Source organism: Lingula anatina, chromosome 3 (genome assembly GCF_051362555.1).
Source record: "Lingula anatina isolate TDL-2025a chromosome 3, LinAna3.0, whole genome shotgun sequence".
Classification (NCBI taxonomy): domain Eukaryota; kingdom Metazoa; phylum Brachiopoda; class Lingulata; order Lingulida; family Lingulidae; genus Lingula; species Lingula anatina.
In genome coordinates, this window is record NC_141769.1 from 14,461,082 (window position 1) to 14,482,410 (window position 21,329).

General features: G+C 37.1%; 1 protein-coding gene across 1 annotated transcript; it reads right to left on the reverse strand.

Moving 5' to 3' along the window:
- Window positions 1–783: 783 nt before the first annotated feature.
- LOC106150507 (C2 domain-containing protein 3-like) lies at window positions 784–21,260 on the reverse strand. The gene is made up of 46 exons (XM_087008821.1): window positions 21,087–21,260; window positions 20,372–20,552; window positions 20,027–20,128; window positions 19,647–19,751; window positions 19,332–19,408; window positions 18,881–19,056; window positions 18,567–18,675; window positions 18,114–18,297; window positions 17,604–17,748; window positions 17,349–17,471; window positions 17,039–17,149; window positions 16,478–16,751; window positions 15,999–16,200; window positions 15,592–15,707; window positions 15,317–15,435; window positions 14,916–15,086; window positions 14,589–14,742; window positions 14,053–14,252; window positions 13,710–13,821; window positions 13,350–13,474; window positions 12,881–13,069; window positions 12,527–12,631; window positions 12,109–12,188; window positions 11,797–11,861; window positions 11,390–11,539; window positions 10,960–11,088; window positions 10,595–10,689; window positions 10,014–10,151; window positions 9,756–9,812; window positions 9,428–9,511; window positions 8,931–9,035; window positions 8,402–8,582; window positions 8,026–8,154; window positions 7,564–7,809; window positions 7,150–7,290; window positions 6,824–6,935; window positions 6,446–6,604; window positions 6,011–6,110; window positions 5,487–5,707; window positions 4,986–5,142; window positions 4,658–4,709; window positions 4,137–4,336; window positions 3,463–3,758; window positions 1,572–3,155; window positions 1,225–1,354; window positions 784–1,022 (listed from the first exon to the last, which is right to left on the reverse strand). The coding sequence occupies exons 1-46, from the start codon at window positions 21,130–21,132 to the stop codon at window positions 846–848; spliced, it is 7,914 nt and encodes a 2,637-aa protein (XP_086864947.1). The 5' UTR covers window positions 21,133–21,260; the 3' UTR covers window positions 784–845.
- Window positions 21,261–21,329: the final 69 nt, after the last annotated feature.

Consider the following 21,329-nt stretch of genomic DNA (forward strand, 5'->3'; position numbering starts at 1 on the left):
GACGAAAACAGTTTGACGATCGACGAGATTAGTTACACGATCGACGAAAATAGTGACAGCATTGATTTTAATACACCATACATGTAGATGAGAAATGTTTGACAATTGAATTGACGAAAGTAGATGTTGAATTTATGCCAGGATCGTTTAAACTTGAAACTGAATCGATGGGAAGGCAGTGAATCGACGACATGAATTTTTGCCCTTTTGGCCGCCCATACAAGGAACCTAAAAACTGTGCATCCAAAACGTAGTTGGGACCTAGGCTTAACGGTACATGGTAATTGAATTAACTATAAAAACTTTCTCATCTTGTCAGAGATATTGTGTTAGATTTAATTAAATATTTTACAACAGCAAATCATTTTGATGCAGTCATTTTTAATTTAATGCCAATCTCTCTAGATATTATCATGGTGTTCTTACAAGAATTGTCACTTTAACTGTATTGGTATGCTTTGTTGGGCAAGGAATCTTTATGTCATTAATTCAATAAATATTCCTCTTTTCCCTTAAGATCATGAATGAACAAGATAACTGCAGTGTGTATAAAAACTGCATTCAAATATAACTGAATGTCATCTCATTATATTCTCATATATATCTACATATTTAATTCAATGTAAATCATGAATATTTATACATCTGTAATTGTTACACAAACACTGTCAAAGATTCTACTTCCATGAATCTTAATAAATATACTGTTTGGAAGAGATTATTTACCTGAGCATTGGCAGTCATTTTTGTAAATTTTGGCTGAAATGCCATTAACTTAATTCAGGCAAAACCTGTTGGGTGAAGTGGATAACAGTATCACTGTGTAGATAATTATGAACTTTAAATCATGAAAGGTTTGATGAAAATATTTTTGCTATTCTCTTTGTCTCTTCTGCAGTGGGAAGGGGTCTACTTTTTACTGATAAAGGTATCTTAGGCTTGTTGCCTGGTTTGGAAGATAACCTGTTCACCAGTTCATTGGCAGCTTTTGCTTTTTGTTCTGTTCTGGGATCTTGAGGAGCCTTGAAAGAAAAAATAAGTATGCTGACGTGATAGCCTACTAAAGTGCTGCTGTCTATAGCCTATAGGCTATTCAATCAAGCCAGAAAATAAGGTTTCAACCAATTCCCCATAATTAATGGTATTTTCAAAGTAACATGTCCACTTTTTCTCTGCTAGATAGAAAAAGTTATTCCAAACAAAGTTAATTTTTAATTTGTTTACTTGATCTATAATGTCCTGCCTCCTTGGTTCTGGTCTAGGATGGAGAGCAGTGGCCATCTGCAGTGCCCTCATGGAAGCCTCTAGGTCCTGGGCTGGCAAGAAGAAGTTTGGAACAGTAGCTGCCTGGGATCTATGATGATATGAGTCAAGGGAAATACTGCACATTTTTTTGGAGAAAAAATACATTAAATAAGATTTATTTGAAGATTATAATAATATCAACAATATTATCGATGCATCTTTAAAAACTGAAGTTTTTGAAAGAATTCAGTAGGAAAGATAACAGGATATACAAAAATTGGTTCATTTTAAAGTTGTTTCAATAACTTGATAACATGAAAGGATACGGTTCCTCAGATCTAGGTGGTACATTCTCCTTTAGATCTGCAGGTGCTCTAGATAAAGGTAGAACTTCTGATTCGCTGCTCGAGTCCTGATTGCCATTTCTTTCAGAGAACTTAGGTCCTGTTTTCACAGGAGACTTGCCTTTCTCTTTATTAAGTCTATTACCAGTGTCCACATCTCTCATATACCTCTCCTCTCCTCTCTTGGTCAAGACAGGACCATGAGAAGTCAATTCACCACTATGTTGGACATGTCTTGCATCAGATCTACCAAAAGGTGGCACTGTACGAGGTGAATAATGTTGCTGGCTGTCCAGGTCAGAAGAACATGGTGTTGGGGTCCCGCTCAGCCCTTTCTCTGGTGTAAAATAAACCTGGTGATCATGTTCAGTATTTGTCATGAACACTGGACTAACTGGACTGGGTGTCCTCAGGGTGCTGCTGGATTGTGCTCCAGTCAACTCCTGTTCTTTGTGATGAGATGGTGGTGGCAGGATGGGACTGGGCGTGTTGGAGGCTGAGGTCTCCTCTCTGGATTCAACCTGTCTGTGCCTGTCACCAGTTGGAATCAATGAGGGAGATTGTCTGTCTGAAGGTGGGGGCGGGTTCGTGAAAAATGCCTCTATTTCTTGATCCTCTTCTTCAGATCTTTGAACTTCATCATGTAACAGATGTTGGCCAACAGAGGTCACTGGCGATGTCTTGTCAAGACGTGACTGTTCAGGAGCAATGGAAGCATCACTTAGCCAGCTATCCTTCTCACTAAACCTTTGAACTTTAGGAGGCCCTACTGGTTTGAACTCAGCTGGCTGTGGTAGTTTGCCTGTCCTTTCCTCTAGTCCCCAGCTAGAGATATCATTGAGAGGTTTCGGGACCACAAAACTTGTGTCCTCGTTTTCCACATCTTCTTCACCTTCTGAGGAACTTGGCCTCTGTTTCCATCCTGTTAAAATTTCATCATCATCATCACTATCATGTACTGAGAGAAGTGAAGAGGCAGGAGACATTGCTCTCAGTTGAACGTCTAAATCAGTCCTATCTGTAGGCTGTGCTGTATGTGGTCTTGGAGGTATGTCGTCGAATTGCAATTTTGTAACCACACTGCCTTCTCTTCCATTAACTTGGTCCTGAACTGTGTGTTTTAATTTGTCAGGTCTGGAGGGCTCCTCACCAGAAGTCTGTTTCTCAGGATTGTATGATGGAAACTTAGCTGCAAGCTTTGGAGACAAAAGAGCGTGTGGTCTTTGATCACCTTGAGATTCTTCACCTTTGCCTGAGCCAGGCCCAGTTTGAGGCATTTTGCTGCCAGAAAGTAGTCCAAGGCTCTCAACAGGTGTCACTTCACCTTCTCTTTCAAGATGGGGCCTGTCTGTACTTCCAAACATATCCTGCACAGTTTGGTGTACAATTCCAGCTACTGGATTGTGTGAGTTTTGTTTGTGTCTACCATGTCGTTCGGGTTGTGTCTGTGGTCTTTGTTGCTGCTGTTGTTGTTGTTGTTGTGATGTCAGCTCATCTGGCCATTTAGAACTTGCCAACTTGAACTGCAGTCTTCTTGTGATATCATCCAAATCACGCATATTGGACCTGGAACAATGTTGTTGAGGGTGAAAATGAGTGTGCACAATATTAAATACAAATAGTTTTCCTTATTGTTTTTCTGTCTTTCTTACAATTAAACCATTTATTCTTTGTATTTACACTCAGAAAAACTAAACAAGGGTGTGGATTTTCAATGTGAAAATGAAGTGAATTTAATGACTGATAACAACTATATCTCAAACATATGCAACAATCAATATACATTTCATCAAATACTTTGCACTGACAGCTTGCATTCTGTGCCTTTGACCTATTGTAAATCACATGAGCTGAGGAACCCAGATTCACCAACCTGAGATTTGAGAAAAGGAAAGAACTGGAAGAATTTCCCTGCTGGAGTGGCTCCCTCTCTGCTGCTGCCTGGTAATGATCCTGTGGTGCCACCTGGTGATGTGCTGGTGCTGCCCCCTGCTGGTGCAATTGTTCGTGGTACTTTTTGACATTTTGATAGTGCTCTTCATGATGGGGTGGCAGAGGTGGCAGTGAGTGATGGTCTTCAAGCCGTATCTGTTGTTCTGGGTACCAGGAGAGATGGGCAGGAAAACTTGGATAGGTGGCAGATGATGCATACATTCCTCCAAATGGCTTCTGGAACATGCAGAGACTGAATGTTTACTCAGTGACTGGCCTTTCATTTGCAACTTGCTTCAAAAGTTAGTGACGTATTAGGCTTAACATTTTTACTGGTCCAGCCAAAGCTGATAACTAATACTTCTACATAAAACTTCACAAAAAACGTTATCATATATTGAGATTTGCAACAGAAAAAATAAAATGAGTTACAAAAGCAAAGATGATCAGAGACAACATAAGAAGCCGCTGAAGCAACATAGAGTTGCAAATAAACCAAACAGATTAAGTCATAAAATGTATCAATGAACATATCCATAAACCAAATAAAATTATACATTTAAATTTACGAATGTCCATGAGACATAAGTTCATAAACTAACCACCAATTTTTACCTTTGGTGTAGTCTTCTCCTCTGGTGCAGACTTCTCTATGGGCTGGAGTATCTCCTGGGGAACCACACTGACTTTAATCTGGCCCTGGCACTGTCCACTGAAGTCCATGATGTTATACCAGCCACAGATCTGCTTCAAGCCATGCAGGAGAGGAGACAGGTCCACAGATACAAACCCTAGTACTCTGTCCACTGGCTTATCTGAAATGTTAAAGGTTGGGGAAGTGATGGCCGTATTAATCAGTGTGCTGATGTATAATATTTACTTGTTAATGTGAACTGAATTTAGGGATTAGGAATTACTTTTTTCCTGCATTTCAAGCTAAGAAATTGTTGCATGCTAATGCACTTTGAGAGGTTATAATAATAATGCAATATAACAAATGAATAAAACTTTAAGTGCAGAAGTCTATCTAAGGAAGGCCCCCCCCCCCCAATCTAAATATTCTTCTGTTGAATACTTCATACCAAGTCCAAGAACTAAAAAAGGTAAAAATCATCCAAAACATGGAAAAAACCTACCTGGTGATTGTGAAGCTGCCTTGGGTTTGTGCCACACCTTGAAGACCAGATGCTGCAAGACAAATATTGAACAGATCTTACATGGACTAACCACATGGAACAACCATCATGTAGGTATGCAGTAAATGCAAGTAACAACAAAATGCATTTTACATTAATTGACACTAGGCAAACATTTGGAACAAATAAGTCCTTCAAACTTGAAAAAATGAGGTAATCTAGACAAATTTTAATCTAATTTTTGTTTCTACAGAAAATTATACATTTAACTCAAACAGTAGATTTTAGGCAGACAAAATGGATGGAAAATGTAAACCATTTTCATTACCTTGCTCTCTCCATACAACAGGTCTTTACTGAGCCTAGTATCATGCTGATGCTCCCACAGTGGGCAGTCTGTACTGGGGACTACATTAGTATGGGATGGGGCAGTTTTCTCTGCAGTCTGGTAGGCTACATAGCTGTTGGGTGGACCGGTTTCATGGCTGGGAGAAAAAACAAATATGATGAAGATGGATAAAATTCTGATAATTGTTCCCATTTATGTTAACTGGTAAACCGATAAGATTTTAGTAGGGGTTGCCTCACAGTTAGCTGTACTGGAAAAACTAGAAGTAACCACCTATTACTAATTATTATCTTACATCAAAAAGATTCTTTAGTTTATTCTGAACAAAAGCCAAACTAGCTTTTAAGCTCCAAATGTGACTTTATCAATCTTTAAGTTTGTAATATGGACTTACAAAGGCGGGCTATATGTGAAACCACTTTTTTAATTCTAATAAATGATCCATATAGAATTCTCAAAAAACATCTATCTGTCCCCTACCTGTGCTTGTCTGTGACTACAGGTAAATGTAAAGCCCTCTCAATACTGATATGTGCTGCAAAACTGTGCTTGTCTGGAGGAATGATATCTTCTTCTTCATCTCTGGACTTTTGCTTTTTGTGTGCTCCACCTTCCTTTTCCTTACCATGTCTTGATCTGGGTAACATTTCTACGTCAGAGTTTTCATCGCTGCTGGCAAATGTCACCTCTTCTTCTGATTCCTGGCAATTTAAGAAAGAAAATCAATATTAACTGTGTATTGATCTGCTGCTATTATAAAAGATGTATACAATACTGCACATGAAATGACAATTACAATTTTTTTTTCATTATGAAGATTTACCTTTCAACAAAAGATAAAAACAAGGGCTTTTTTTAAAGAAATACTGTGAACTCTTGAGAAGTCCTTTGTGTAACAGGTAAACTAATACTCTATGTATCTAGTGCAGTCTAGAACTCTATGTTACTAGTACAGTTTAGTACTCTATGCATCTAGTGCAGTCTAGTGCTCTGTCCCTGTATACCTGTTCCATTCTTCCAAATGCTGGTTTCAGAGTGATATGTGCCCTGAGGAAAGCACCCCCCAGACTGGACACCCCTGGCTTGAACAGGGGGTACATGCCACTGGAAATACACCACAAGATATGTGAACTTTATCCAAGAACTAAACATATACTGCCAATGATGGATAATGATGGATTACAGTAACAGTTACTATTATCTTTATTTTCTAGCAAATGTACAAATACGCAGGCCAAAATTCTTGCTTCCTTAGCTGTCAATAAAAGTAACACACATCTTTTTGTTTGTTTTTCACCAACTATCCAACATACTTTCATAACAATCAGGGCTTACTTGAAAATTGGATACAAAATATATTAGCACATTCATATTCCATAATCAAGAGAAAAACACACCCTTTCAGTCTGTATATACAGAATCTGTTAGTATACACCTACCTAACCCTATGTTGTCTTCTCCTCCTGTCTGCTAGACTCTCCAGGTCTATGTAAGCACAGCCTATAAGCTTGTCCCTGTGACGTGGCTTAGCCCTCTCTCCCTCCTTACCACTGTAGCTCACCCACAGCTGAATTTCAAGTCTCTCTTCCTTCAAATACCTGGAATTGTGCAAATCTAGAAATCTAGATCTCATATAATGCATAAAACTCCTTGCATTCACTTTACTCGCATCAGCCTTACTTCCAAGAATTCTAAAAAAAATAAAAGTCTTCTAAATCTGTTTTTACTTTAAGCCACACAGAAATGTAGACACATCACATTTAATGTACTTGTTTTGCAGTCAGGCATATAGTTGATGTCTCCGGAAGGGTGCTCACCATAAGAAAGGTGCAGATCTACTGATGTTCAAGTTATGTTGATGGTTTACTGTAGACACTATGTAACCTTCTTCATGCACTGTCAGTGGACATAGCCTGGACAGGGTAGCAGCTGGAATACATACCACAAAGGTGCATTATAATTTTTATTACCTTATTATCTCAAATACAGTGTAGTTAAAAACAAAATTTCAGCTGTAGAAACAAAGTAACAAAAACACATTTCAAAATTTTCTGTAAACAAAAATGTCACGTCCTTCACCATTAAAAGGTACTTAAACTACACAAATTTCAATTAGAAATATTCACATGGAAGTTTCTCTCACCTTTGTCAAAGAACTTGTACCTGACATAGCACCTGGCATTCTTGTCCAGTTTGGTTTGTCCAGCTATGAGGGCATTGGTCAGTGGGAAAGCCCCCATGTCCACATGGACAGTTACATGGTTTATGCTGTCTGAACTTTCATCTGTAATTTCAAATGAAATTCAACATAAGAACTAAAACCATCTAACATACTAATATGTTATTTGTTCACTGAGTCATACAAGATTCCTAAGCCTCATACTGGATTTTCATCAAAATAATAATAAAAGTTGCACTGTTAAGTGATCATTTAAACTAAAATGAACACAAAGAGTGCCAAGTTATAAGTAGTACATAAGATGACCTTGTCTATCATTTTATCTTACCAAGCTGTCATTTTCTTCAACTTTCAACCTTTATCATGACATCCCATTACCTGCACTTTCCCAGTCATCCTCCAGGTCATACTCAGGAGCCCAACCCACTCCTCTGGCAGCATGGATCACTCTACCACGGTCGTCATGGTGAGCAAACCTGAGTGACACCTCAAGTCCACCAACCACACGCTCTAGCCCTTTGTTTCCATGGTGAGGGGAGGAATCATCTGCCTGTACTTCATCTTTTCCAGCCTTTTTTGCCCAGCCCAGGGATGGGAGGTGGACAGGGTACCAACCATGGAGACCTGATCAAAACAAAAAAGCCTTGCATTTTTAATATATGTATACATCAATCATACAATATTTAAAGCAAGATATTAATATTGTGAAGTCATGTCTTGTATTATAAAGTTTGAGTTAATTCATTACAATATTTAGGACTGAGGGTATCTGATGCTATTGAAACAACAGAATTTAAATATCTTTTAAGAAAAAGAATTGTTAAAGAAACATAACTTTACCTGTCTTATGAGTAAGAAGATAGAGCAGTGGTATAGTTGTTGTCCCCAGTAATACATCTCCAGTCTTTGTGAACAGTTTTCTACCAGTTACTTCTGCTGATCCCGTGTATACATACTGACCATCTAAGTCTGAAAAAGAAGTCAAAGAGAAAATGTATGAGATACTTTCAAATATTTTTTTCACTATTCTTTGACCAAATTTGGACATTCTATATCAACTACATCAAATGAATCACTGACTGTTATATTCAAGTACACTCGTTTTTCAAGAAGTGAATGTAATGGTCAAATCTGACTATAAACATGAAGGCGAGAGACTTGTGAAGAGGAGATATCATCATCCAAAAACAACAGACAGCATTCCACTCCCCATTACCAGGAGACAGCCCAGGTACTTGATGCCACATCTCAAAGGTGACCTCTGCTGTCTCCAGTATCTCAGCCAGGCAGAGGGCGTCACTGTCTTCCTCTGTCCACAGCAGAGGACATGGGAAGTCCATGAAGTAGGAGAACTCTGGAGCAAACGTCCTGGCCACAGTCCTGGTGATACGCTCATCCTGGGTTACAAGGAGTGAGAAGGCTTTGATTCATGATTAGATGCACAAATAATGTTTTTTATTCAATGAACAGAATTTAAGACTGTCTGACATGCAATTACTTAAACAGCACCCAAAATCTCAACTTGAAATGACAGAAAATATCCCAGGAAAAGATTTATAATTTCACCTCTGCATTCTGTTCCATCAATTACTTTTTCAACACATTTTTCCTTTAATTTTTTGTACTTTAAATGTTTTTTTCTTCGTGTTAGAATGCAAGAAAGTTTCAAGAAGTATTAAAATTACAAAAAATTAAGTGATGCTGCTGATTTGATTACTATCAATAAACATAATCTGTATACCTACTTGTTTTGACAGGAAGGAGAGCCTGGTTCTGACATATGCATTAACCCCTACTTCAGCTGGATACTGCATTCCATCATCATGTCTGGCTACAGCCACTGCAGCAGCCTATAAGATATACATGTAAAAATAAGGCTTATCTTCTGAAATAGACTAACTCTTACTTCAGCTGGGTACTGTATTCCGGCATCATTTCTAACCATAGTCACAGCAACAGCCTTTGAGAGACCTGTTGTCATTTCTTATAATTAATTGACATCACTTATCTGTGTCTTATTAATCAACTCTAAGTCAAATTCAGTACAGACCAATCTTCTGTACAGTAGTTCTTCATGCTGTAGTTTGACTGGGGAACTCTTTTACACTGAACATTTCTGCTATATGTAAAGTCCATTATTACATCAGAGATATATTATATGCACACACATATCATTGTTTATTAAATGTACTTCAGTGGTACATTTGTACCCCAAATATAAAGTATGTAAATGTGCCCTAACCTTCAGTCCTGATGCCCTAACAATGCCCACTGAGATGCAGACTTGAGCTGAAGCCACAGCATGACTTGCTGTGCCATATTTCTCCTCTGGGGAAGCCTGTAAGAACCACAATGCACAGTCAAGTCCAAACTGTTAGCTATAAACACCACTTGCATGACGGATATTACTATGTAATATATCAAATTCACTGGGTTTACAATCCGTGGGATTTTCTTTAACTTAACATGTTGTTAGTCTAGACTGTGATGTTGTCCACTTATTTTTTAAAACACAATTTTCAAATATCATATATATCATATATATATATATATATATGATGACAAGTTACCTTCAATGTGCTGGTTTTGTAATGAACAGTCACTTCTAGTAACCCAGCTTCTTTCAACTGAAAGACAAAGATAAGTTACATGAAATATCCCTTATGAACAACCAAGGAAACTGACTTCACAAACTTTTTTTTTTCAATTCAAAATCTCTTTTCTTGCAAATGGGAAATAGTAGAGCTAAGAGACAAAATAATAATAATAATAAAAATAATAATAATAACAATATCATCAAGTCACAGTGTTCTACCCCAGTGACATACCTTTGCCCTCTCCTCAGGTCCAAGGTTGTCCGAGTCTCCTGCCAGTGTGGTCAGGGGCAGAGAGAAGGTTTGGACACTGGGCTCTCCTCTTTTCTGCATGGTCACCATTGCACATAGCTTGGCCAGGGGGAGCACAGCCTGGAAGGCAGAGCAAAGTGCAATTATATATAATGTCATTATGTTGTTTGACTCTGGGATAGGAGGGGGGGGGGGGGGGGGCACATCAATAAATTGGAATCATAAAGACTGTCAGAAACACTGTTGCCAATATGACATGATTGAAGCAATAGTGCATCCGATAAATAGAAATACATATCTGGAAATGACTTTATCTTTTCAATGGGGAAAATTGTGAATTTTACAGATACAATTATCTTTAAATTAGAACATTCCTATCGAGAGGTAGCTACAAAATTGAATGGCAGGCTACTCTGTTGTTCCATTTTATACGGTAAAAGCACCACAGATAAATGTTATGCAAAATACATTTTCAATGACTCCAAAATTATGTATCTGAAAGATTGATCATTTTTCCCCCATGGAAAAGATTGAGCCATTATGTTACTGTAAATACACCTTACCTTTGCAATGACTTGGTCTCTGACATTGGGATAGTAATATCTGCACCATACTTCAATGGGGACACCACCACCTCCACCACCTGCTCCTGCACAGGCTGTAAAAGACAGCAAACACACATATATACTACCATAATAATACTATATCAACTAAATATAACAAGGTAATTTGTAACCTTACACATAACAGTAAGCTAATGAGTTAATGATTTTCATAAGACATCCAAGTCTGACATTTTAAAATTAATACATACCTATGCACAGATTACATTGAATAATTTGACCAACTTAGATCAATCAAAGCTACACTATTAAAATTGTTTCATTACCATACTGAGAGCAATACAAAAAAATTTTAGGCTCTGTACCTGTGACCAGCTCTCTCTGGACAGGAGTGCCCTCTGGTAGTAGAATCCGATGTCTGGTCACTTCATGGAACGTAGGGTCTGGTATACACAGGGTGGTGGCTGTCCTGAAAGGTTTCAGTGTAGGCACAGCTGGAAGAGAAAACGGTAAAACTAGATTTTTCTCTCAATGAATCCCAAAGATATTTTATTCTTATAGCTTCAAAATTATTTTTAAAACAGTTAGGTGAAATTCTAATACAGAGTATGTTTAATTGCTCTTTAGGTCATACCATGAAGGGATATAATTATGTTATAAATATAAATTTCAATAAGATCAATATGATATTAAACACATACAGATTTAGGTATATATAGAGATTAGTATCCTAATATTACAAAACTATACGAGGTCAGTATATTTGATGTGTGTCTGTAGCTACTGCTGACTTACCATACTGTTTGGCAGGTCCCCCGGGTTGCTTGGTCTGCTGCTGTGCAGGGAAATGGTACTGTATAAAACAATCTGCCTCTCCCCAGATCATGTCATCAAACAGTTTTAGGCCTTTCACACCCTCTATCACAAACTCAAACACATGCTCAACTGCAATAAGAAAAGAATGCCTCTTTAACTTGTTGAAGTCACAGAAATGTGTACTCTTTACCTGGGTTGGTATTAACAGTGTAAACAAGAAACATGCTTTAAGACAGTAACACCTAACCAGATGCCTAATGTTGTAATTCCTTCCATTTCAATTACCCCAAAACATGATCAATTTGACTTAGAGAATACTTTGGGTGAACTGGTTACAACTGCAAGTTGAGTATACTGTGTGGTAACATGAAGGCAACTACATTTACCCAAGACTTCAGTGGGTGGGTAGTCTTCTGGTCTTCTACTGGAGACATCTCCCACAACATGTTGTCTGGAACAGATAGAAAACAATTATCATCATGTTAATATTTAACACCAAATAAAGAAACTCTTTCCAAATGAATAAAAATGTCATTAACTACAAACTATGATTTATGATAACATTTGAAGCATCTACCATGGAACTAAATATCTTTCTTTTTGTGTAATATAAGATCAAGTATTTCAGATCGAAAAAAAAAAAATTCTACAACTAAAAGGAACACATTCACTGTGAAAAAAGTGGAGATGTTTCTTGCCTTTCAAGATAATGCTGAGGTCTCTGAGGCATAGAACTGTCCCCATTCTTATCTAGTTTCAGTCTTTGGAGAGCAGACACCTGGAAAATAGAACATATCAAGGATCACAATAGACTTACACCACAGAACACAGGGTTTCATCAGTGACTATGGAATGGAGTTCTTGTCACTGACAATTTTGTATTAACATACTGATGAAAAGCAAAAAGCTCTCTGGCTATGGCATTTTCAATGTAAATGTGTTTTAACTTTATCATATCTTAGATTATGTGTTTTGATTTACATTAGAATTCATGCATAAAAGTTTGATGCTATACAGTGGGGGTACACAATCCAAACTGTCCAAATTATTTGTCTTCCTGAATTAAAAGGCACATTCTGGTCACAGTTTCAAAAAGATCAAGCACACCCCTCTTACCTGTTCTGCAGATCCCACTGCCAGCAGCACCTTTAACTGTCCAAACTGTATTCCTGTGAATGGGTCTTGTACTGGCAGCCAGTTGTCCACAGACACCACTGGGTACTGAATATATTAGCAAAAATCATTATGTGATTTCTGCACAAAAAATAAGTTTCAAGCTCTTATGAAATGTGGAAATCAATTTATTGAAACCACATGTATTACTGCTAAGACTGCAACTAAGTTAAATTCAAAAAGAATAATAAGAAAATAAATGTCAAAATTTATTTTATTTAAATTCCAAAAGAAACCATTCAAAATGTAACCAGTTTGGTGTATTTTGCTTAAAAATTGTTTGAAATTATATCAGACCTGTGATTTCAGCAGAGCTCTGCAAATCTTCCTGTCTCTAAATGACATATAAAACTGGTGCAAGGACAGCTTCACAATGCCCACCAGCTTGTCATTCTGGGCTCCAGTCTTCTTGTCCCAGACCTCCAGCACCATAAAGTTATTCCTCATCCTCTCCAGTAAGTATTGAGTCACTAATACAGGTCCAATCTGAATGGAAACACGACTATGAATATGTACCTTTATGTGTATAGCTGACTTTTATGAGTATACCTGACTTAGTATAGCTATCATAAGCAGGAATTTAATAATGTCAGTGTGTGGCAAAATGAAATATGTGCTATTTCCATGTTGCAATCTTACAATTACATGGTTTTCAGACATGCCAATTCATTAACATTCAGTACAAGTGATGCTAAACTATCATTCTAATGCAATTTTAAGCTTGTAAGTTTTTCATATTTAGGTTGGTCTTTGTAGGATTTCTTACCTGTACAAAATTGAATACTGGGTTAAAAGTTCCCCAGCAAACACTAGAAGTCACTGCATCATCACACCAAAACATTCTACACACTAGGTACAGGTTTCTGGTAGCCATATCTCTACCCGTCCAACCTGAAATATAGTAACTTCTATGATGTAAAACTATATTTAATGTATGGCTGCAAGATTCTGAAAACTACACTGTTTTCTAATTTCATATTTTCCTCTCTTACAGTCACATAAAACTCACTGTTTTCTAATTACATATTTTCCTCTCTTACAGTCACATAAAACTGAGCTTTTTTCTTCAGCAAAGAGCTAAGACCCTGTATGTTCCACAGCTGTATATATGCTGAAAGTCCCTTACCTAGCGTACTTGGAGCAGGTGGTTGCTTGGCATTCATATGTGGAGGAAGCAACCCCTGGAGATTGATATTTCTTCCCTCTGGTACTAGTAACAGGGTGTGGAGGGTCATAGCCTGTAATTTCAGTGCATTATCATAAACATATATATAACATAGACAAAAAACTTAATTAAAACTTTTTGAAAAACTATTTTGAAAAAGTAAATTAAAACATAAGCCTAAATAAAAATACTTAAATGTAAACGTTAATTTTAAACCAAATATGTTGCTTAGTGCTCTATTTGATTTTTTTTTTTTTACATTTCAAACACAATAAATTATTTCATATTAGAAACAGTAACACACCTCCATGCTGTCCTGCACTGTAGCTAATCCTGTGTAGTCTAGAGGCATTTGATACATCTGTTTGGGCTGCATCTGTACTGGTGGAGGCTGTGCAGGGGGTGTTCTTGGAGGCCCCGAGGGGTGGTCCAGGGGCATCTCATGGATGTTGGTGGGTCTGGGCTCTGTCTGGGTGGCATGAGAGCTGACACTGCCTGGTGGTTCTGTTGGGGAGAAGAAATCTTTTTTATCAATGTATTCACTATTAGCAATGAACATGTACGTGTAACGATTGTGAAACTGTAGTTTTGCATACTAGCCATCAAGGAGGTGACAGATTAAGCAGAATATTTTATAATTATCACCTAAAAGTAAAACTAAGTGACCACTTTGAGAGGGCTCATGAAATAAGCAAGTTTAGTAGCTACTAGCAAAACAAGCTTGCTTTTAAGTATCTTTTTTTTCACTTATTAAGAATTCAATGAGACTGAGACAAATGGTTGAATTCATAAAATTTTGTGTCTCTGTAAGACCACTAATATAAAAGGAGTTACCCTCACCTGAAATCTGTGGGTTCACCAGCCCTGGGGGTGGCTGGGGGGTAGGTTTAGGCTGTGGAATAGGGACTATCTTTGGATTTTTCATCTCTGCTAGCTTGGTCTTGGCTAGGGCTGTTGAAAAATCTTTGTGGTCTGATGCTAATTCAACATATACCTAGGACACAAAGATTGTGTAAAAAATGTAATTGAATAAAGTCAGTGAGTATTTTCTTTTGCTGTTAATCCTTTACCATGTAGAAAATTGTTTTCCCTGCTTTCACAAAATGGGACCAAACCAGACCTTCAACTACAGTACCCTTAAATTTTGTTTTCCTCTCATAATCTCACCTGTAAAGAGCCTATCACAGGAGCCTTTCCATTAGAACTGGGTGTATTACTGGTAGCAGTTGATGAAGTAGATGATCTCCTGTCCTTAACTTCTAGAGATCTTTCCATATGTAAGTTTTCAGACTTAAGTATAGCCTTCAAAGGGACTGAACAAGTTCCTATTAGGTTTGGCTGAAATGTTAAAATAATGCGGTGAACTTACAACATCAATGAGAACTTTTTTTCAAAGAAAGATGTTTTCATGAGGAAGTTCCATTGCATTATAATTCTCTCAAGTTGACATCAAGTTTCACTTAATATTTACATAAAAAGTTAATAATCAGTTTTTTTGTTGATCTTAACATAATCACATTAGGCCTGGTAACTTAAGAGAAACATTCCCCTAAATTTCTTGAACTCACCACCTTCTGCCCAGCAGATTTGGCAAATACTTTAAACACCAGGAGAGACTTCCACCACTTCTCCACAGCAGTGCCATCAAACAGCACAGGGAACACTGAACGGTGGTTGAACGTCACAACTACAATAATTGTATCAGAATTTGTGAACATCAGCATTTACAAAAATATGTATAATTTCAAATATAATGCTATTAAAATATCTGGAGTAGTTCCAATAACTTGCCTCCACATACTAAAATCCACATATTTTCACAGAAATTAAAACATAAATGTACCTCCATCTTTGACTCTCTTTGATGCCACCCTCATAACCTCTGTTGCCATGGTATTCAGGGTATATTTGTCCCTAGAAGTGGCCACCACTGGGAACTGATACTCTACAAAGTAGGTGCTGGGGAGATACAAATGGGTCATATAATCAAGGATGGCAAGCAACACTGCTTCATAAGAAAGATACCCACTCCAATAACTCCATAAATTTTAAATCTTTTTGTGTGCAAAAAATTCATTTACTTCCAAAACATTCTTTTCCACATAAAAAATAAAACTGAAAATAATTATAAAGGAAGAAAATTCTCGTTCATATGTTATGGAGGAATTAGAAATATTTATTTTTTTAGACAAGAAAATATCATCCATCTTATGAAAGCATTACAGGCTAAACAAAAAATCTACACCCTACCTGGCCCTCTTTGGTTTTGGAGATGGTCTGGGTGGTTTTCCCCTGCTCCTTGGGGCAGATTTCCCTCGAGGAGTGGGTGTGGCACTCTTCTGGTCCAGCTTCAAACTATCAACCACAACTCGTCCAACACTAACTCTACCAAGCAGTGTTAGTCTCTCTACACTAAGACCATCCACTGGGGCATCCTTAGGAAGCTTGGACACTGGGTAGAAAAAAGCTTGGTTTATAGGCAACATTAATGTGAAATTTACCACCAATTTACATGTAAAAAAGGATAAAAAACATTCCTTTTTGAAAATCAAAACTTCTTTATGTTGCATCCAATCTATTAACTGTTTTCACATGCCTAATTGTGGTTGGTTGCTTTTTTTCTTTTATTTTGTTTACCAAAAATTGGTTCTAAATATTCAACCTTCAATGATCACCCACAACCCTGCAACAGCTTTAAAATATAACATTGACACATTTCAGGCACATACATGCAGAATTCTCCTCAGCATCAGACGGTGTCATATCAAAAGACACTCGGGAGCCCTCAGAGCCCCTGGACGCTACACTCCTGGCATCAGAATCACTCAGGTCACTTCCACTCCTGTCACGGCTGTGAGACCTGGTCCTTTTCTTCAGGGACTTCCTACGCTTTCCTTTGTCCTCAGGGGTCTTCTTAGGTGTAGTGGATTTCCTGGACAGGGTGTTGTTTGTTTGAGGTGGTATGGCTGAACTGGAGCGAGAAGACTGCCTGGATGGTGGTCTCTGAAATAATGCACAAGTTAAAAGCTCTTTACTTTCCCTGTATTCCACAATTCTAAATATTGCAATACATTAAAAAAGGACATAAAAGCCATCCACAATTCATTATTTTTTTAGCTTTCCACTAACTTTGCATATAATTCCCCTCCAACCCATGAAATTTGATTTAACTGCATTTACATCTGATGTAAAACATTTTAGAACACCAATCAAGTCCTTTTTGGTCAAATCTTACAGTCGAGGAATAGTCAAAGACTTCAGCTTATATAAAACTTAATAAAATTGCTCACAATGTTTCCTGGTTCCTCTAATGATGCAACTGAAGGTGGTCTTCTTTTGCGTTTTCTTCCATTGTCTTCTTCATCTGTGCTCACATCTGTTACGCTACTGCTATCCGTGTCCTAGAATACACATAACGAAATGCTATAAAGAATGTATACCGTCTATGATATAATAATGATTTGTGTAATGAAAAGAACGAACTGGTACATTATATGCTTTCAATGTGATAATCTAGTATTCTATTTTGAATAAATACCTTTCCTTTTTCTATAGTTTAGTTTTAATCATTGAAGAATAAATGTATAATCTCACACTAACTGGATTCTTATAGAAGAGTTCATGCAGTATGCTGTCATCATGGACTGGATCTCCTATATCACTGAACACTTCTTCATCACTGGACATACTGTCATCAGAGTGACCACTTAGTCCTCTCAAAGCCTAAAACGAAATAATGGAAATTATTTCTTTGGCATTAAAAGAATAATTTCAGACAATTCTCTCAAATATTCATATTATATCTTCAAATGGTTATAAAAACCAAAATAAAGTTTATAATTCTTTTTTACTTGCCTTCAATTCTTTCCCAGTGACATTAGCACCAAAGACCAAGTCAACAGCCCTAGTTTCTATGTCTGCAGTGTCAGAGTCTGTGGCATCAATTTCATGTAAGTCTTCACTGCGCTCCAGGATCTCCTTCAACAGACTGCCAGAGGAACTGAACAACAGAAAAGTTGTATTTTTTTTTACATAAAAACACAATGTCTGTTGATTAATATGGATGTAGGACAGAGGTCTGCAGCATTTACCTTATAGATATGTTGCATCAACTCTTGAATTTTCTTCAGAGAGTGTGACAGAAAAATAACATTAAAATTTTTAATTGTTTGATATATTTCTGATGACATGAAACATGGTTCAAGAAGTAACACACGTATGCACACAATGATTTCTGGTAACATTCAACTGGATAAACTAGGACTTAAAATAAGACTTTAAAATTGTATGGAATATATATCCTATTTGACCTGGTGGCACCACTTAGACTAGTTCAGCCACTGCCGGGTGTACAAGCCCCCTTACCCTCTAGACCTAGCACTCTCTGGCACATCCAACACAGCATCTATTTCAGGCACTACTGGAGCCTCTCCTTGGGCTCTGTCCACAGTGGACATCACCATGGCTTCCTTCAGCTTGGAGCCTCTTTCCAGCAGCTCAGAGACCAAATCAGTGCCTGCCTGACTTGAAGGGTTTAACTTAATATTGCCTGTAACAAATTATAGCGTGCTGGGTTGTAGTATTACATGGAAATATTTCTAGACACAAGCTGACAGAAACAAAAATTGTCCAGCTAAATATTGCCTGTATAATCTTATAAAAATCAAAATCATAATATCAAATTCTCTCAAAGATTAATCAATTTTAGAAAAGAGTGAACCAATACACCTAAATAAAGTTATTTGCAAAATGTAACATTCACTGATTTATTTTTAATTTTTTGTTATGAAATAAAGTTCATTCTATAAGATGTTATACCTGTCAATCCAGGTCGTGAAATTTCAGAAATGGGAATGTCTCTTGTGGGCTCTTCATGCACTGATGCTTTGGAGGTGTCTGGTTTATCACCTTGTGATATTCTGTACGTCTGCATATATAATGAAATATAGGTTTAATGAATAACTTACTCAAGTAATATGACTTCCATACTGCTGTAAAATTTCATTACCTAAACTGAATGAAACAGAATAAATGTACAATTTAACTATATTCCTTATGATACTGCATGTTGTTCTAATAATTACACTTAAAATTTAGGCACTCATTCTTATGCCAAGCAGTAAATACACTACCTTAAGAGGAGCTGGTGATTTGAAAGGATCTTCAGTTTCACTAGAACTTGTGGCAGCAAACCTAGGGTGTGGGAGTGGGGCTGTCCTGGGAGGTGCTGCACTCTGGTGGTCTTGGTGAAATGGTAGCTCTGTGCTCATATCTGTGGTTGGGACTGACCCAGAGGAATCGTAGGTACCTGTGAAATTAAAATACAATGATACAGCTTATTTTTGAGCAATTTTTCTTTCAAATAAATCTCATTTAAGTGAACAGGTCCACACTAAGAGTTCTCACATAGGGGAGGGAAGTGTCAACTTAGTTCAGTGTGATCAAATGCTCGATGTTGACAAATAGTGTCAGAGCTGACACCTTCACCCAAAAGGCCTTTGTTTTTGGATGAAATATTTAAGTTTGCAATATGGCAATGATATGCAGTTTATAAATGGCACTGCTGCTTTACATCACACTAACCTGTAAGAGTTTCCAAGGACAAGGAGACCTGCAACTCTGCTATCTTCTCATCATTTGCAGACATTACAGGAAAGAACCTAATACAAACACAATAAACTTTACAGTATGATCTTCATATAACAAATCATTGTAAAGATTAAGATTTGATACAGTATTTATATAATTTAAAATTAAAAATCTTACCACAATATTAAAACTACATTGTTTTGTATACAAAAATTCAGTCTTACTTTTGATTCTTAAAGTTGTGGCAACATTTCAACAACAATGCATTTTTTAATATGAAATTAAAACTAACAATCAAGTAAATCTCACCCATTAATGGGCTTAACAGGTGACAAAGTATTAATGTGGTCAATCTGCGCCTGACCAACCAGGGTCATCTCAACATCACTGAGGACTTCCAACACCAGGGGTCCCATATGTAACATTGTTAAGGAAAAAATCCCCTCATACAATGAACAATCAACAAAACTGTCCTTACATATCTCACTGCTTTTCGAGAAACCATCTGACCTAATGAAAACATTTTCATCAATCAAATAACTTGAAAACCATTACAGTCCAAAATTACGGAGGACATTTATATGAAGACATATACTACAAAACAAGTCAGTCACAGTGCAAGTAAGAATGCTCATGAATTTGGTATTTTGCTTGTAAAATGAAAAAAAAAAGATTGTTTCCAAAAAAGGATATCTGTAAGGTATGCTGTGAGTTGTTTCGGCCCAGATCTGATGGCATAACGAGCTGTGGTCTTCAGCAGGGTTTTGTCACTCCCTTTAACATTCAGTGGCCTAAAATGTACATAATAACTAAGGACTATATAGATCTATACATAAAATAAAATCAAATCAATAACTTCATATTTTCATATTTTTGGTGCAACAACAATCCAAATGGAAAAAGGTTAATAGATAATTTTTTAGCAATATAAGATTCCTGCTTATGGTTATAAAAACAAAGCTTTCCTTGCTTGTACATTTCGAAAGAAAAGAGGAGTAAAGATATTCCCCAGCTTTGTCTTCAAGTATTGTTACCTGAAAACTGCCCCCAGCCCCTCCTCTCCCCACCATTTCACTCTCACTTGGGTCAGTTCTGGTGGGGTGGGGAGAAGCCACAGGATCTGGTTGACACTTAGTCTTAAGAAACATCTCAGCTGACCCTCCACCATAGGAGGCAAACTGGTGTACACTGGAACTTCATCTTCTAATGATGGGCCTAAAATTTAAGTAAAAAGCTAAAATATATTAAAAAGCAGGTTTTAAAATTAAACTGGATGGCCACTACAAAACAACATGCAAGTTTTTGCAACAATGTAAATAAACCCATGCAAACTTCATAATTTATATGATCTGACTTTTCTGTTTGTAGAGCCTACGAGAGGAACTGATGAAATTGCTTTCTAATTCAGTCTACTGTTGACACTGCTATCAGCACTCTCTGCTGTTCCAGAACTGTAGTCTCTTATTCTTAGGATAAAAATGTGTCAACTAAGTTCTAATCCAGTCAAAGCCAATGATTTCAATTCAAACCAAATCAAAATATTCAATAATAACTCATTTAATACTACTGTCATGTATTTAAGAAACTAATCTACATTACACCACATAACTGACACTAACTTCGAACGCAAAAGAAGTAGAATTTGGCACGCCAAAGCACTAGCAGATCTTAGAATTGAAGCCAGAATAATTTTCTGTGCGAAAATACGGATGACATAAAACATATACATTCAGTACAGACCAATCTTACCCTGCTTTTTGGGTTTCCTACCAGACCTAGGTTTCTTCTTCGCCATTCCGTTTTATTTTATTAAACCCTATCACGAAGCATACACTATTTGTTCGATATGTCCAAATTCTTGACATTTTGTTTTGGCCGCCATATCTGCTGACGCACCTTCGATAGTTCGCGTCTTGATTTTAGTTTTTTAGTGTTTGGGCAAATACTTCTTTGAAATATAAGCAAACTCCTTGAACTTAATTTTGTTTTTTT